This window comes from Lepisosteus platostomus, chromosome 15, assembly GCF_059453375.1.
Source record: "Lepisosteus platostomus isolate fLepPlt1 chromosome 15, fLepPlt1.hap1, whole genome shotgun sequence".
Classification (NCBI taxonomy): domain Eukaryota; kingdom Metazoa; phylum Chordata; class Actinopteri; order Semionotiformes; family Lepisosteidae; genus Lepisosteus; species Lepisosteus platostomus.
Genome location: NC_142625.1, coordinates 18,926,796 through 18,943,923, shown reverse-complemented (window position 1 = coordinate 18,943,923; position 17,128 = coordinate 18,926,796). Strand labels below are relative to the sequence as shown.

General features: G+C 38.2%; 2 protein-coding genes across 6 annotated transcripts; one reads left to right on the top strand and one right to left on the bottom strand.

The window, feature by feature from the left end:
• Window positions 1-5,143: 5,143 nt before the first annotated feature.
• Window positions 5,144-14,615, top strand: ttll9 (tubulin tyrosine ligase-like family, member 9). Of its 5 annotated transcripts, none has more exons than XM_088607970.1 (14): window positions 5,144-5,294; window positions 5,572-5,618; window positions 6,466-6,558; window positions 7,019-7,130; window positions 9,435-9,620; window positions 10,082-10,150; window positions 10,538-10,628; window positions 10,958-10,998; window positions 11,437-11,524; window positions 11,764-11,822; window positions 12,360-12,556; window positions 13,024-13,137; window positions 13,737-13,861; window positions 14,169-14,615. In XM_088607970.1, exons 1-14 carry the CDS (start codon window positions 5,280-5,282, stop codon window positions 14,237-14,239), a joined length of 1,308 nt encoding a protein of 435 aa, XP_088464096.1. In that variant the 5' UTR covers window positions 5,144-5,279; the 3' UTR covers window positions 14,240-14,615. The 5 variants fall into 5 exon arrangements, with proteins under 5 accessions (XP_088464096.1, XP_088464095.1, XP_088464094.1 ...); XM_088607969.1 differs by having other exon boundaries at window positions 14,166-14,615; XM_088607968.1 differs by having other exon boundaries at window positions 6,986-7,130.
• pdrg1 (p53 and DNA-damage regulated 1) lies at window positions 14,569-16,613 on the bottom strand. The gene is made up of 5 exons (XM_088607972.1): window positions 16,482-16,613; window positions 16,070-16,145; window positions 15,911-15,985; window positions 15,674-15,754; window positions 14,569-14,990 (listed from the first exon to the last, which is right to left on the bottom strand). Exons 1-5 carry the CDS (start codon window positions 16,560-16,562, stop codon window positions 14,908-14,910), a joined length of 396 nt encoding a protein of 131 aa, XP_088464098.1. The 5' UTR covers window positions 16,563-16,613; the 3' UTR covers window positions 14,569-14,907.
• Window positions 16,614-17,128: the final 515 nt, after the last annotated feature.

Below are 17,128 nucleotides of genomic sequence, written 5' to 3'. Positions count from 1 at the left end.
AGGCAGAATACAATTGCTTTATCGTGCTTTCTAGTACAACATACTGTAAATCCAAGGAACTGACAAAATCACATACCAACAATTTGAACTGATAATTTGAAACTACAGAAGTAGTAGTTCTCAAAATCGCTGTCATAATAATTCTCTACTAACAATTCCAGCAATTTGTTCCAGCGATAGCTTGGCAGTTGTTCTGTATTAAAGAGGATTTACTATTAATTGGAGAACAGGCCATATGAAATATAATCTTCCGAGGATGACAACTCTGCAGTTTACCTGATTAATGTACAAAGCCTCTTTGGGCTTCTGTCATGTACTTCTATTAATTTATCCTGCTATACAAAGTTCAAACCCCCAAATTTGTCTCTTGTCTTCATAATAAATGCACTGTAAAGAGCACCAGAACCAGGAACATCAAAACCAGGTCCTGTGGTTCCCCCACAATTGAAAGTGGGGACTTCGGGCCCCCTCACATCCTGTGGCAGAAAAAAAAGGTGGTGGCAGTTTGCAGCTCCGTCAGACATAAATAGAAGCTTTTCTTTCCTTGGCTGCAGAAATAAAGTGAGGCCTGTCCAGTCTTGCCCGCCTTGTCAACTCGCTGTCCCTCTATTTCTGAAGAAAAGCCCCAAACACTTCCCATCAAAAGTGCGCCAGTTTATCAGCAGGGAATGAAAGTGTAGGCAGATTGCACTGCGCGGACTGCTCAGCATTGGAGAGGGGTCAGGGAGCAGTACTCACAAAACTTTCAACACCTCTTCAAAGTCTGCTGCCCTACAGAGTTTTCTGAACAATTTACTTGGTGTTTAGAACAATTCACAAACTCCACCATTTAGGTGAGAATGGCAGGACCCTGCTTAGCTATTGTATCGTTGCTGAGACCCATTGTCTGATCTGTAATTTTTCTATTGCTACAGTTTGATCTGTAAAGGGATACTGATCTAGTACGGGATACTCTGCAAAACCTGACTGACAGTCCAAGCCATGGAAAAGTAAAAAAAATCCCTGGCTCTGGTGCACAACACAATCAAAAACACAAAACTGCAGTTGTGCAGTTACAAAACAAATGCTTGACCGCACTAAAACGTGAGTAGTTGCATGCAGCCAACCTAGTTGTGCATTCCACACAAGCCAGAAATGGTTGTTTCCAGCAAAACCTCAGAACAGTGAGTAGCCTACTACTCCTGTTTAATGGGGATATTATCATACAAAAGTACCGAATAAGATTTTCAGAAAACATGATGTCAAAAACGAATGCTACATAAAAAGTCACAAAACATTCTTACTCCAAGAATTAGGAAAAAAAAATAGTTCCAAGACGTGCTGACTAGTGAACTAGTCACAAAACATTCTTACTCCAAGAATTAGGAAAAAAAAATAGTTCCAAGACGTGCTGACTACTGAACTAGAGACTACATTTAACACTGTTTTAACTCTAATAACAACTACAAATGCCACAGTGTGCCAGAGAGTAATGAACCGGAAACGTGTCTCCACTGTGTCATGACAGCCCTCATGGGACAATGCTTGAGCGCACAAAAGGTGAACAGCTTTGAGAAAGGCCGCTATGAGTCAGACACAAATACACAACCGTCTGAAATCAGGTTACTTCATTGATGATGGTGGCTACACATGTTTAGCATTTAAGTCAAACTGTATTGTTGACTTTTTTTTGAATCTCTTATTGTGTACAGAAGTGTTCCGGCAACTTGGCTTTAAAAGCAGCTCAAACTCATACTAACATTCCGCTTATTGTATTTAGTCAAATCCCTCCCGTAGGCTACTGTAATAATAAGAGGAATGTGCTCCATCTAAGCACGTCCAGACACCTTAGGATCTGTGCACCAAAAGATATCGACTGCTTTGTGAAACTTGTCTTTCACCGACTTCTAGCAGTAACACAGCAATACAGTATATAAAAAAAACAAAGGAAAGAAAAAACATGCATTCACATTACATTTATTAATATCAGGCTTGGATACATGGAAGGCTCCAGGAAAGGATTTTATACTTTCAAGGATGACACCTCAGGCCCTAGGATAATTGTGACACACTAAGTCAGCAACCCCTTCGCACTGCTGGAAAACAAGGTGATAGTTTGCCAACGAGATGAACAAGCGCCAAAATGTGAGAATTGTTCTTTCTGTTCGTTGTCCATAGGTGTATCATAACACAAATTTGGTAAATAGCGCATTTACAGTCGAAGCATGCATTTAATATATGGACGCTGGCATTCCAGAGGCCAAATGTTGGCCTTATCACCATTTTGATCTCAAGATTTAAACTGCCTCCTTCTTGGAAACTGCTGTAAAGATTGCTAAGAATTTTAGCAGATTTCATCAACACACAAATTGGCTTCAAACTGACGCATCACAAATTGTGACATCACAAGTTACTGCAATCATTTTTATGCACACAATGCATCATCATCTGCTGGTGAAGTGTGCCTATAACACCAACTGTTCTAGATTAAAAAGTGTGATTATCGATTATGTTAATATTTCCAAAGAAGGCCAATACCACACATGGAGAAATGGGCTTCATCACAACTACACTGCCTGTGAGATCACCAGTTTATTCACAAAATTAAAACTGCTTGTGACCTAGGAACTGCTTCACTGACTAAATTAATACATCAGCACTAATAGCAGGTTCAATTTTAGCGCTCACTGGATAGAGAGATAGTTTTTATTCACACACCAAGTCGTTACCTGCTTGGTAAAACATGTCCTATAAAGCAAACTGGTCCTATATAAAAGCTTCAATTATTTAAATTTAAATTTAGTAATTTTCCATCTAGGGACAAGGTATTTGCAGGCAGGCAGGGTTTCTAAGCAAAGCCCATTTCTTCTGTTGCAGAAGCACAGCATAAACCACAGACTTCTACTGCTAGAAGTCTATTTAGCCCTTAAAGTCCAAACATGATAGGGATCCACCTGAGGAAAATGTTATTTAAATACAGTTAAACACTGCTCCCATGAACTCCAAGATGCACACCTGACCTGCACTGCTCAGTTGCACCACTGTGATCAATATATCAACAGTCTGAATACTGCTCTCATTGTAAATCATCAATTTGGGGAGGGCTCCCATGACAATTCTCAGCCATTTAGTATACTAAATCATTTTAGTTAGGAATGGGAAACTGCAGCCCTGCTGAATGATGGTACTCCAGAACCCCTGCTGGCCACCCCTGATCTGTAAGATGGAAGAGACTTCAGAGCTCAGAGATTCAAATGCAGGCAAAACTGTATGAAAGATCAGGGGCTTCACAAAAGTCCAAAACTGAGTCCAACAGAAAGACAAAGCAAATGTCTGACTCCATGTAACCAGTAGATGTTTGACATTAGTGTTTCTTGAAATGTGTCCCCTAAGGAGAGGAAACTACGAACAAGGATTTCACGACAGGCGGGACAAGCACAAAATCCCTCGCGTATAAGCAATGTGATGTTTGAGATGTGGAGGTTCCAAGGCCATGAAAAACGGGACATAAAGCAGAGGGCAGAAATGAGGAGTCCTGCGACCAGCTGCTCGCTTTTGATGGGAGAGTCTGGGTAGAGTAGCAGGCTGAAGAATGCTTTGATCAGCTCTTCCCTGTCTTTACCGCTCATTGTGGAGCTGGTGTCAGTCGACATCTCACAGCGTGGACCTCACAGCCTTTGATTTCTGTCATTGGCACTGCAAATGCAAGAGTGAACTGACATTGGGTGAGTTTTCTGGAGAGGGCCCATTAATTTAACACACCACAAGGCAGGATGTCAAAAATCTGCAAGTGACCTCAATCCCATAGAAAGAATAAACTGGACTGCCAGATTTGAAGGATACTGCTCAGAGCACTGTGTACTGGAACTGGAAACTGTGCTGCAGGATGACTGACAGTATCCCTCTGGCCATCTGTGAAAAGATACGAGACTTGACAAATACTCTTCAAAGTTCAAAGTTCATGTTTTTTTTGGAGTGAGGCAAGTGCCAAATACATCCGTTTAAAGTATTTTATTACTATGCATTTTACAGACATATTTCGAAACCTATGATAAAAGGAGATGGATATTGATGTTGTTCTAAACAACTTAAAAACCAGTGCCATAAAACTAACCTTTTTTCCCTCGTTCTTGATATGAAGCTCTTCACGTTAACTTTAGTGGAATACTAATGCCACCTAGCGGCAGAATCACAAAATCAACAGCGAAAAATCTTCACCCTCCTGCCCTGTGGCAGCCCCGAACTACCTCAACGTGACAAAGGGTCGTACTGCCGTACTGGAAATAGGAGTTACGACGAACTTTAAAAAAAATACACATTAACAAAAATTATTATATTTATATTTATTTATATTATTATATTATTATTGTCTATACGTACGATCAACATTTAGATTAATATACCTATAATGATTTAATTGACATCAATCTATGGCATTTTACGGTAGATACTGATTATTGCGTTTCATCTGCATGGCTTTAAGGACGATACAAAATTAAACAGTGATACACAACTGAATACTACAGTCACGGAATCCGTGGCGGGTTTAGAACAGTTTGCAAGTGATAAAAACAACTCGGAAGCGACAAATGTACCTCGATTTACTCATAGTTCACATGAGGAAAATCCTATACAATGCATGACAAAGTACAAATGCAAAACCTGACAACTGGGTGGTACAATATCCCACCTTCGAAGCAAGTACAGTACGTGGGACATTTCAGTTTCAGATTTTAGGTATTTAATTCATTACAAGACCTTAACTTTGACTTAAAACGTTGCACTATCAACACAACCTCTGCTTCGTCCTCTGCTCCATTCCCTGAGGCTGGCCATATCAACATGTTTGCAAGACGGGATTTTTAAATAATGATTGAGACAGAGGAATACTTTACATTTCTGATTGAGGACCTTAGAAATGATCCAGTATATCAGCAATCCGTTTACTTTACTGTTTTCATAATAATACCACAAATACGTATCATGCAATGGAGTACTTTCTTTATTGCACTTCTAAACGTACTCAATTAAACTTTTTTATTGTAAAAAAAACATATCCTTCCTGAGACAAGTACTTCGACTTTTCCTCAAACTATGTAAGAAAATGAATGTACGGATAGCTCTGTTGGACATAAAACCTGCGATACAACCAATGGAAATACTCTATCTGGAGCTGTAGTTATGTATTTTCGTCTTCGCCTTTTCGTCGCTATGGTTACGGATTTATACAGCATGGTGGCGTGAATAGAGGACTGAAGCACAAAAAGACGGCAAAAAAAGAAATAAGAAATAAGTGTGCAATGTTCAAAAGTAAGGTATGCGAACATTTATTTTCAGTATTTTCCCTTTGTGTGTTTTATCTCCCGTATATTATACACGGAGTTAAGGGCAGTTTAAATATCACTATTGTTTCTCTAATGGGCTAACGACATGTACTGTATGAAGTGTTAGCTTAGCATCTACAGTACTTCAGTTGTGCACTAAATTGAGAATTGTATCTTTTAAAGTATTGATCTTGGTAAGATTTGCTCCGTATATATATTGTAAAGAGAATACCAAGAAGCAAATAATCTTTATCATTATTTACCCTAGACCTCTGGAAATAAAGGTCCTTACAGCTATCAGAAGAGAAGAGAGGGGTAAGTTACTTTAAAACTCTGTACAGGTCAGCCTACAACACAAACTCATCTGAGAGTGGGAAAGGATTGACCTCTGATATGTTTGCAGCAGTAGGAGAGTGTACAAATTAAGACATCTTCCAGATAAAAACACACCCAATTTTGGGTGTCTATTCATGGTTACATTAGTGAATTGTAGTGAAATCACAATCACAACAGAGGATGTATTTTAAACATTTATAACATAACCTTATATTTATTAGTATTTATCATTTTCTTAAATGAGTGTTTCTCATATTAACCATGGCATTTTAGAATCAACAAAATACTTTGTTTAAAAATAATGATTTGATTCAAAATAGTAATTATGTATTACTCTCAACACTACAGGGAATTAGTAACTGCTGCTACTGGTACTGTATTTACACCAAATTTAAATGTGTACAATTTTGAGCACTTCAAGAAATCTGAACAGTTTTAAGAGTCAATGTTAATGAATAAGCACTTCCAGTAAGCACCGTTTTTGAAATCTGAATGTTTTTCCTTATCTAAGGAAGTAACCCAAATTGAAGCAGAGGTATTACAATAAGCTATTACAATAAATATCAACACGTTAAATACAGTAAGTCACTTTAAATAAAACAAAACAAATAGCAATATGAGCTCAATCAATGTTAGAATTAAAGGATCGTATCAATAATTTTATCAAAACATTTTTAAAAAAGGGTTGGCAAAAAAATGCACTGATTACACTAATTGTACTATAATTGTATAATAATATCCCTCAAAAAATTAAAATTAAATTAAAAATGCTTTTCTCGGAATGCAAGTATGTAAAAATGCCTTAAGGGGAATTCTCTGTCCTCAGGGAAACTCGAAACTGTGTGCGGTACAAGTGCGCCCTGACCAACACCATTCTCGATGTTCTTCGGCAGAGGCCAGGCTGGGTGGACGTGAAGGAGTGAGTGTGATGCTATTCGGATGCACTGTCAGCAGGCCCTGCGAGAGGGCGGGCCAGCAGGACCATTTGGCCCAGGCCTCACATCACAGGGGGGTCTCACCTCAACCAAGGGTCCGCCACTTGATTCGAATTTGGAACTTTTACCATATACCGTGATTCCTGGGTAAAGTCCACGGCAGTGAAAAACAGTTTCGCCCTTTCAGTGCTGAATCTACCCTTCTTTAGGAGTTTCAAAATGTCTGCCTTAATCTTCCCATCATGCCATTCTTTACATTACAATATTTTTTACCCCCCTTGCCCAAACAATGAGGGGGGCCTCACCAATGTGAAATGACCCGGGCCTCGTCTGAGCTCTCGGAGGGCCTGACTGGCAAAACATGGCAAAACTATTTTTTTCTCTTCTCTGTCTTGGTGAATACTCGGCAAGCCTGATGATGAACATGTGTGTTGTCGATGGCAGTGATGGAGAGTGGGATTTTTACTGGTGTGATGTCGGGTGGCTCAGGGAGAACTTTGACCACATCTACATGGAAGAACATGTACGGATATGTCACTTTCGTAACCACTATGAGGTAAGTGACGGCAAGCTAATGCTAACACAGTAGTGATAGCTACAGTATCCCGTGTGTACTGCAGATGTCACCAGAGGTCAATGAAAATTATTATCAATATTCAATATTTGTATATTATCTATATATATTTCTTTCCATTTGAATCCAGGAAGACTATAATTAAAAAATTACATTTTTCAGCAGTCCTTCCTGAAGTAGAGATTATGCACAGTAGTCATACTAAAGGTACAGAAAATTTAAAACTTTAAAACCTTCCATTCAAAACTACTATTTTCTGTATGAATGAGACAATTCTTTTGTATTAAGAAATTATCAATGCTAATCGCATTGTTTTTAATGACTAATTACGACACTAGCAACGTGAAGGTAACACTTCAGTGAATAAAACTTTGGAGTATAAAGTGTTATCCCGTAGAGAAAATGAAATTTAATTTAAAATATATTTTTTTAAAATACATTTTTATTAATACCGTATATATTTGCTTCTATGTATGAGGGTAGCCTAGTGGAGCCTTCTTCAGGTGTCTGAAGAAGATATATATATATAGTCTATACTGTATTTATTTGGTATATTTTATACATTTATATGAACAGATACTGTATACAGCTCCAAAGGCTCAAAATCAAAATTCCTGAGAAACACAAGTCGTACATGAATTGAAAATGGGCTGGTTGAAGCTAATATTTTGGTCTTCTGTCATTTTGCTTTTTTCTTGTGGTGCAAAAACACTCCAGTGTTTTTGCACCTGCTTATACTGTACATTTTGTTACAGGAATAAATTTACTTAAATACTACCCTCTAGTGGTAAAAACCTTTCATAGTTAAAATGTGTCTCTTGGGCAACATTTTTAAATAGATACAGTATGTATTCCTGCTTACACATTTAATGCAAAACTAGAAACATTTTGGTTCTGGTTTATCAGTCTGTATGGCCTTAAAAATACATTTCTTACAAAAAATCATTCTAATATTCTAATAATATTCATCCTATATTTCATTACTTATGACTTACACAATTTAATTGGACGTTGGTGATTGCTACTAAAGACACAAATAATTATTATACATTCTTTCTAAGAAACATCCACTTTATAACAGCTTTATTATCACACTTCTTTAGTGTACTTTTCCATAATTGTGCTTTCTTGTGGCTCCCTTTAACTTAACCAGTGTGGAAAGGTGTTTCATTGGAATTATAATGGTGCCGTGTGTAGCGCATTAAGTAGAAATTATATCTGTTGGCTCTTTTTCTACAACTTGTTCTTAGCCTTTCATTCGCACTTCAAAGTGTCTCACTAATGTGCTCAGAGTTGTTTGATTGTACTGAAAAACTGAAGCTTTGCTGCAGTTTAACCTGTGGGTTTTTCTGAGCTGAGCTTGATTTTTGGGATTTTGTTCAACACTGCTATGGTTTCTTCAGTTCATCACATAGGTGGACGTGATGAACTGAAGACCTTTCGAAGGCCAATTTTCTGCAGATTTATAGAACTGTTATAACTATAATAATTCTCAGAATTGTACTGCTTCTAAGAATAGGACATACTGTATGTATAGCACTGTCAAACCATAAACTACAGTAACAGAAGATGACATATAATTCAGGTCAATGAGCTGGTTTTAAGTTCTGAAAATTACATATGCGTATGCCATACATGATTCACGAAAAGTAACTCACTGAATACTAATATCCTGTATTGTTAGGAGTATATTCACTTGGAGTTCTCTTTTTATATATTCCTCAGAAACTGTCTGAAAGTAATAAAATGTTCTAAAACAATAATCCATTACTGGTTCCTTCGGTTACAAATACTGAAGTCCTTATTCCAGAGTTCCATCATTACAGACAAATCAAGCATACATTAAAAACTGCAATGACTAATTCCTGATGTGAATTTCATTGGGAGTTCTAAACCTGAGTGGCAGCGTCTGCAAGAAAGTTGAGATGAAGTGGTCTTATGAAGGGTACCTCAACATAATACAACAAAATTAAAGCTCAAGAGAAGTTATTTTCTTATTTGTAGATAACCTTTTGTTACATTAATATTCCAAACCAGCTACTGTATTTGATGTAGAAAATGGCAAGGTTTTACAAAACTGTGCATGGTATTGCATGTGGTATAGCATTTTATTTCAAATATGTTGGGGGGACAAAATCAGCGCAACTGTTGAAAAATAAAAACCGCCTACTTTGGGTAGTCTTTTAAGTTTTAAGCTCTGGAATGTGAAAAGACCCCTGGCGTGTCTCTGGAGAGATCTGTATCTGCTGTGGGATTTTACCAGCTGTCTTCTTACCGGTGTGACAGCTAACCCGGAAGAACCTGATGGTGAAGAACCTGAAGAGGTACCGCAAGACGCTGGAGCGAGAGGCTGGCAGGCTGGAGGCGGCCAAGTGTGACTTCTTCCCTCGCACCTTCGAGCTGCCCAGCGAGTACCACCTCTTCGTCGAGGAGTTCAAGCGAAGCCCGGGCAGCACATGGATCATGAAGCCAGTGAGACTGGGGCCGAGACTCATGACAGCCATTCACAGTATCTTCCCAGATCAAGCCATATACAGTATACTGTATATGTGGCTTGTTAAACCAGTCACATTCGGTTACCAAGTGATATAAATTCACAGTGAACTAATAATCAGGATTAAATAGGCTTGCTGGTTTATTTCATCAGGGAATACTGTAGTCAATATTGGAGTACTGCAGTGGGTAGATGCTAGTTCATAAATACTGGCTTTACCGTTGCTGCATGTACCTTTATTGTGAAGTCAAAAATCCTTGCATATCCCTATGCTGCTCAAAGAGGGAACAAAGAGTATGGAGGAGTGAGGAAAAGCTATTATACATGTTAACTAGCAGTAAAGCAAAGAGCTATAGATGCTGGGATGAGCCCATGACTGGATAATAGCGTATAAGGATGCACTTGAATTTGTATTATCTTTGTGCTCTACACATTGCAGGTTGCCAGGTCACAGGGAAAAGGGATCTTTCTGTTCCGCAAACTCAAGGATATTATGGACTGGAAGAAGGTATTCCTAATCTACTGTATACAGAATTAATTAATCAAATGTTTTCTCTGTTTTTTTAATCACAATAATAATTAAATGATAAACTAATAATGAGGTCAATTAGATGTTAGCATAAGTCCTTTACAACACAGGGCATGTTTAGGCACTATGTGATATTTTAAACTACACAGTCCCCAAAATAGCACGATAAGATGAACCTCATCCAGCTAATGTTATTGATGTACAAATTGTATGCACTGTACCTAAACACTTTTCATATGAAAGCTGTGACAAAGAGAAGCATTTACATTACAACATCCATTATCACCCACCTGCCTATTGCATTTACACTCCACTCCAGGGAACACAGCTGAAACTAAATTCTGCAGCCTGCTACTCTTTTTGCAGGATGGTAACCGGTCAGAGGAACAGAAGGATGAAGCACAGGTGGAGAACTATGTGGCCCAGCGGTACATCGAAAATCCCTACCTCATCAGTGGTGAGGCCTGCATTGTCATGGTTACATTTGTGTAGATTTAATAAATGATTGTTTATTATTCATGTGCCGAATTAAAATTTAGATATATCTTCTTTAACGAATCAGACTTAGCATTCATTTTGTATTTTAGCTTTATTTATAGGGATGTTGTTGAAGCGATACTTAAGTGAATGTCACCTCAAATCAGTTGCATTGTGTGGTAGCTTACTATTTTGCAATCACACCTAGGTTTAAACATTATTTTACTTAATCTGTTTCAATATAAAGAGACAAGATCTGAAATATTATAACTTGAATCTTCAAGTTTGCTTTATTTTTGTCATTTACAGGTAGGAAGTTTGACTTGAGAGTTTATGTGCTGGTAACATCAGTAAGTATGTCCTATGATGGTACATTAAAAACTTTTCTATCCTGGCCAAATTAAGTGTTTCACCTTACAATCGCTACACATAATCTTGTGTTAACAGATGGACCAGGACCATTAATCACACCATCTACCAATTGCTGAACTGAGACTTGCCTACTGCCTGTTCTTTTGGCGATATATATTAATTTAACAGTAGTTTGTCCCCGTTCTGCAATAATACATTCCCTTAGTGATAGATCTTATCTGTATTTCTAGGAGCACTGTGCATACTCAACAATCATCGTTCTTTGTCTCTCCTGAAAGTTTAATTATCTTTCTAAGCTGGCGTATGATACAAGATCATCCATGGTGTCTCTATATTGCTAAAAGGCCTTTTAAACACCAGAACACTGGGGTTAATCATTTCAAAGGTCTGAAAGAGTATTTCTGTTTCTCTTTCAGTACGTCCCTCTAAAGGCCTGGCTCTACCGAGATGGCTTTGCTCGCTTCTCCAACACTCGCTTCTCTCTCAACAGTATCGATGATCAGTGTATCCTTTCTGTTAGTCACGAGATAGGACAATGCAATTAATTCTATCTGTGCCAAAAAATTGAATCCACTACTGTTGCTAGACTGCAAGGTTGGGATTACAAAGCTTTTACATTTACATTCACACCAGCATAGATTTTGCATTTCAGTTGCTTAAATTCTAACGGGACGTCCAGTTTTCTTTTATATCCTGCTCTCTACTCCTCAATGATATCCTTTCCTCACCTTAACCCTGTGCAGATGTCCATCTCACAAACGTTGCAGTACAGAAAACAGCTCCGGATTATGACCCTGAAAAGGTAAATACAGATTACCCACTATGGGCAAACCCAGTTTCAGCCTTCAGCCTTTCATCTGCAATTCTATATGCAAAAACCCAAACGGAAAATATTGAGTTACGTATGACATAATATTTACATGTTGCCAACACCTCATTCCAGTGATTCAGTTAGGTGTGTCCAGTCTGTTTTAATAATTTGGTTGCCTCGGTGTTTGAGCAGCGCTACCCTGAAGCTGGTTGAAGTTAATATGAGTCAGTGCACAGAGATTCAGAGCAAGCTATGACTGCATATGCTGAAAGCACTGCAGTCAAAGAAAAAAAAAAAAGCTTTTGTTGAAATGGTTGGGGGAAACTCAGAGAGGAAAAAAAGAAGTTCAAGTAGGTAGCTGCGTCAGCATGCCAAGGCTGCAAAGGAACAAGTAAAGGATTATTCCACGCTGACAAGAGAAGAAAAGAAACACATTTCAGCTGTGGAGCCTTCTTTGGGCGTATTAATGGCTTTGCCAATTGCAGCTGCGTGCCATGCTGACACTTTACCTCCCCTCCCCCTCCGCAGGGCTGCAAGTGGCAGATGCAGCAGCTGCGGCGCTACCTGACGGCCCGCCACGGCTCGGAGACAGTCGAGGCGCTGTTCAGGGACATCGACACCATCTTCGTGCGCAGTCTGCAGAGCGTGCAGAAGGTCATCATCAACGACAAGCACTGCTTCGAGCTGTATGGCTACGACATTTTGCTGGACCACAATCTTAAGCCGTAAGACCAGTTTCTTCAGCAGCTATAGACGTGCTGTGGCTGTTATTTATTATAAAGACAGGGAGCAGGACACTCATTTAAAGCTGCTGGATTTAAGTCTCTGCAGTTTTTGTTTAGGGCCCAATACCACTCCGGTTTGTGTGATGGTTTTCTTATTCCAATGGTCCAGTTAGCAGTGTCCAGTCTGTTTTATGATTTGGTTGGCTCCGTGTTTGAACAGCGCTATCTTAAGCTTGTTGGAGCTGATTCGAGTTAGTGCACAGATCCAATCCAGAGTACTCGGTAGTTTCCCTTAGTACTAAGTAGTTCCCCTTTATAAAACTGAGTATTTTATGGGAACAAACTGCAAAAAGTACCTTGCTTTAGAATGCAAGCCCTACAGTACTTGCAATCATCCAGTTGCAAGTCCATGCAACACACTAACACCATTTAAATTGGGATAATGTCTTCACTGGTTTCCTACCCAGGTGGCTGATAGAAGTGAACGCCTCTCCATCCCTCACAGCCAGCAGTCAGGAGGACTACGACATGAAATGTCATCTCCTGAAAGACACGCTGCATGTTGTAGACATGGAGGGCAGGTGGGTCTGTGCTGTCTCTTTCGAAACCTGGTAACTCCACTTTTAGCCTGAGGCTAAAACAAGATACCAAAAGCATGTTGTACAAGTTGGAAAAAAAAAAACAACTGCCCATAAACAAGTGGACATTTTAGCAATATCAAAAATGAAGTAAATCACTGTATCATGGAAAACTTACGTCTTACTTACATAAGATATACATCTTGTGGTTAAATGTGTGGACCTTGAATACATTTACAATATGTTTTCTGGAAATAGTTCCTGTATACTGTATATACCCCTCTCAACAATAAAGGATATAATCATTTAGACAATGAAAACCCTCTACAGAAGAATATAGAATTTATATGTATTTATATTGCAGTTTTGATGTTAGAAGTGTTCTTTTCATTGAAAAACACATATCCAGAGATGCAAGCTTCCATCAAGGACTGACGAATCCTTTCTCATTCGTTAACGGCAGATTGTCTGCTTACGTAACCCTGACATTATTTAGGTAATTAAATTGTTATTTATCTATAGAGGCTTCCTATTCTGTGATGGACAGTTTAAAAAAAACATGAAATGAAAAGTTCTCCCTTCCTGTGCCCCTCTGCTCTCAGCCTCAGTGGGAAGGAGAAGCGGGTCGGAGGCTTTGACCTCATGTGGAATGATGGTCCTGTATACAGAGAGGATGTCAACCTGGAGGCCCTGGGCAGCTCCTGCTTCTCTGCCAACACTCACTTAGGTACGACCGGTATAACTGAACTGCACTTCTTAGCTTTGGTATCTCATTTTAAAATCATTAGCATCATGTAACATTTTTGTTATGGTTATGGTAAAATACATATTTGTATTAAGCACTACAACTGGGCTTTCTCACTTTGAATAAAATTAGAACAGCGGTTCAGAAGCTGTTTTGGATATGATGCTTCCCTTTATGCACTGCGAGGTCATGGAACAAGATTTTTTAACCATATTTTGGGTTCCTGTTCCTCGCATCTCATGTTTATCCTGGCTGGTGCATCTCTATCTCCATCTTTCTGGGGCAGCAGGCTGTGTCAATGACAGGAAACAGCAGCTCCGGAAGCTCCTAAAACCTCTTCCAGGACAGAAGTCAATATGAGAGATCACAGGCCAGCTACACAGACCTGACCTGCACAGATTCCAGGAACTTCCTCACACCTGACAGAACATCTGGGCTGAAAAAATCAAATCCATCTATATCCCCGTGATCTACATGTATTTTAGTAGGGGAATGTAAAGTGTGAAGCAAGTATACAGTATTTCCTTCTTAAGACATTATTGATCTCCAGTGAAATACTATTTGTTCCTGCCCTTTTATTTGATCTGTGGTTAGCTATTTATAAACATTTTTAGTATTTGTTACTTCAACCCACAGTGTAAATGGTGTAAACGGTGTAAACAGTTGTTAAGTAATTTCGTAAATAAACATTTTAAATTTTTCTTTTACATGAAAATAAACTTTATTTGTAAACTCACTTCTTGAAATACCCATAGTCACATGTTGCAGCATGTCAAAGTTAAAGTGACACTCCTTTTATTTTCGCTATGGATGGACCTAAGACTAACATTCACAGGCACCTAGGATTTAGATCACGTCATCTTACAAAAAGTGAAAGATATTTCACCCACCACTCAGAGTGAATCCAGCTGTGAAAGCCCAGCGCTGTCAACTTTAAAACAAAACTGTTACTTTTCAGTCCAAGCCAGGCAACAGCCTTCTTCTGTAAATATATAGTTTAATATGACAGCAAACCCTGGACAGAAAGCTCACTTTTCCAGGACCCTGCCTATAGCTCTCAGCTCCTCCTTGGATAAGGGAGAGAGGTTGTATCCAGTTAACTCTGGCTTTCCTAACAAAAAAGCAAGGACAAAATAAGAGAAAGTCAGAAATGCACACATCAAACACAAAATAATGTCACCATGGGCTACATCATTGCGTGTTATTCTAAAACATAATAGGATCTTCTCTCAACTCATATCTAATGCCCAGCTAAAAAAATTCACTACTCAAGGGAAACAAAGCAATTAAAAGAATAAGCAGCACAAATGGGATTTCATACTTTTTTACAGCATTAGAAAAAAAATATTTTTCATTAGTCTTTGCTTAAAATGGGTTTTAAACTCAATTTATGTGGGAATTAATGCCCTCCGATATAAAAGCTCTGACATTGCTTGTGTAAATACTGTAGATGCATAATCATACTACCGCCAACCAGGCTCTGAGGTGTTACATAGTTAAATGTACTTCTAATGTAGTGCATGGTTTGAATTATCAACTATAAACGACTAAGAAAAGTTCCAAATGTATAACTACGACAGTTAAATAACTACCAAAGTTGGAACAAAACCCAAATGTCACTAGTTGCTCCAGGACGTGAAGACCTTGGATTCTTCAGCACCACATGAGTTTATAAACCAGTCAAACTCTACTTCACGTTATATTAAAATGCATCTATATTTTTTCTTAATACTGGATCAAATATTAATAAAACCATTACATTAAAAAGACGCATAGCAGTAATGAACATCTTACCTTGTAATTCATTGAGGCGATTTACTCTTGAGTTCAAACGTTTTCTGAGTTCAGTTATTTCTTTGTCAAGCTGCTCCTGGTCTAAAAAGAAGAAACATAAATACAAAGAAATCTGAAAAAGAAACAGGAGTTTGTAAAGAAGCAATGTATTTTGAAATAAGGCGGTCTAATAAGCTTTACAGCATTGAGTTGGCATTTCAGATTCTGGGATTTAAAATAAAAACACTTGTTTCTTACCTTTTTGAATCATCTCCTGGGTCCTTGCTCTAGGTAACTTTATGAACATGTTCCCGAAACAAACTTTCACTTTATCTGTAACAACAGGAGTTATTTTAGAATAACTTTAATGAAACAATTTGGAATTCGGCTTCAGAAATCAAATGTACAGTACAGTACCTGCTTGCTCTCGGTCTCTGTGTAGGGCAGCGAGTGCCTCTCTATTCCTATTTCGTTTGATGTCAAGATCCACAATCTGCCAAATAAAAGAACAATATTACATCCGCACAGGGTGTCTATATAGTAACAAATACTGCAGAGCTACTCTATTTTCCCCGATACCTTTTCCATTCAATAACATATATTTTGACGTTCCCACTGAACTGGAGAATTTACGAGTAATGAATTGGTCATTCGGATGTCATGTAATTATCCTTTTTTACTTTTTTTTTAATTTCTAACTATATACGAAAATATTTCTTAAAATAAGGAACGCATGCTTGTTAAAACAAAGCGTTCATATCGACACAATTAAAACTGCATGTGATCACTAAATATAAACTAACTACATGCACACTGCTTATTGTTTCACCTGTTGTTTATCAGCTAAAACATCCTCTGCCGCCTCTTCTACTTCAGTCAAATACTGTAAAATCCTCTGAGTTTCATCCATGTTGCCATAATATTCCGGAAGTGATTGCTGTCACCCGGAAGTTTGATCGTTTCTAGCCTCCCAAAGCTCTTTTTTCAGTAGCGCTTTTAACTCGTTTTGTAATGCTACTCGTATCAAATTGTTCCGATTTAAACACAAGGAAGTTTGACTTGTATATGCTGATCGATGTTCCACTAACTACAAGACTTCACTTAAGAAAGCGGAAGAAGGGGAAAATGTTAAAATTACATAACTCACAAATGAAAATAAGTGCTGATGAGAAATACGTTAATTGGTTCTGCAAATGACACTAAACAAGCGTGGGTAAAGAAATACAATGATACTGACAGTATGTAAACTCTAAATAGGACCGCAGTTCAAGCAATCAAATCTGCCTAGATTTTTTATGTACAGTTAACTAAATATTCCATATATTAAAATATTTTATAATCCACAGATGAGGGTGTAAAGACACTTGATTTGTCACAACTTCGATTTGTTCATCTTTATGTTGTTTCATTGTCAGTGAATTCCTTAAGAAAGCATTCTTTAATCAGTGTCAATTCCTTATTTATAAGAAAGCACAA

Bases quoted from the DNA above. Each gene is read 5' to 3' on its own strand.
- pdrg1 (XM_088607972.1), bottom strand. From the start codon at position 16,562: ATGGATGAAACTCAGAGGATTTTACAGTATTTGACTGAAGTAGAAGAG. The intron at 15,986-16,069 runs GTACTGTACTGT...CTGTTGTTACAG, and splicing joins CAGAGACCGAGAGCAAGCAG to ATAAAGTGAAAGTTTGTTTC. The intron at 15,755-15,910 runs GTAAGAAACAAG...TCTTCTTTTTAG, and splicing joins CCAGGAGATGATTCAAAAAG to ACCAGGAGCAGCTTGACAAA.
- ttll9 (XM_088607967.1), top strand. The intron at 10,629-10,957 runs GTGAGGCCTGCA...TGTCATTTACAG, and splicing joins AAATCCCTACCTCATCAGTG to GTAGGAAGTTTGACTTGAGA. The intron at 12,557-13,023 runs GTAAGACCAGTT...TTTCCTACCCAG, and splicing joins CTGGACCACAATCTTAAGCC to GTGGCTGATAGAAGTGAACG.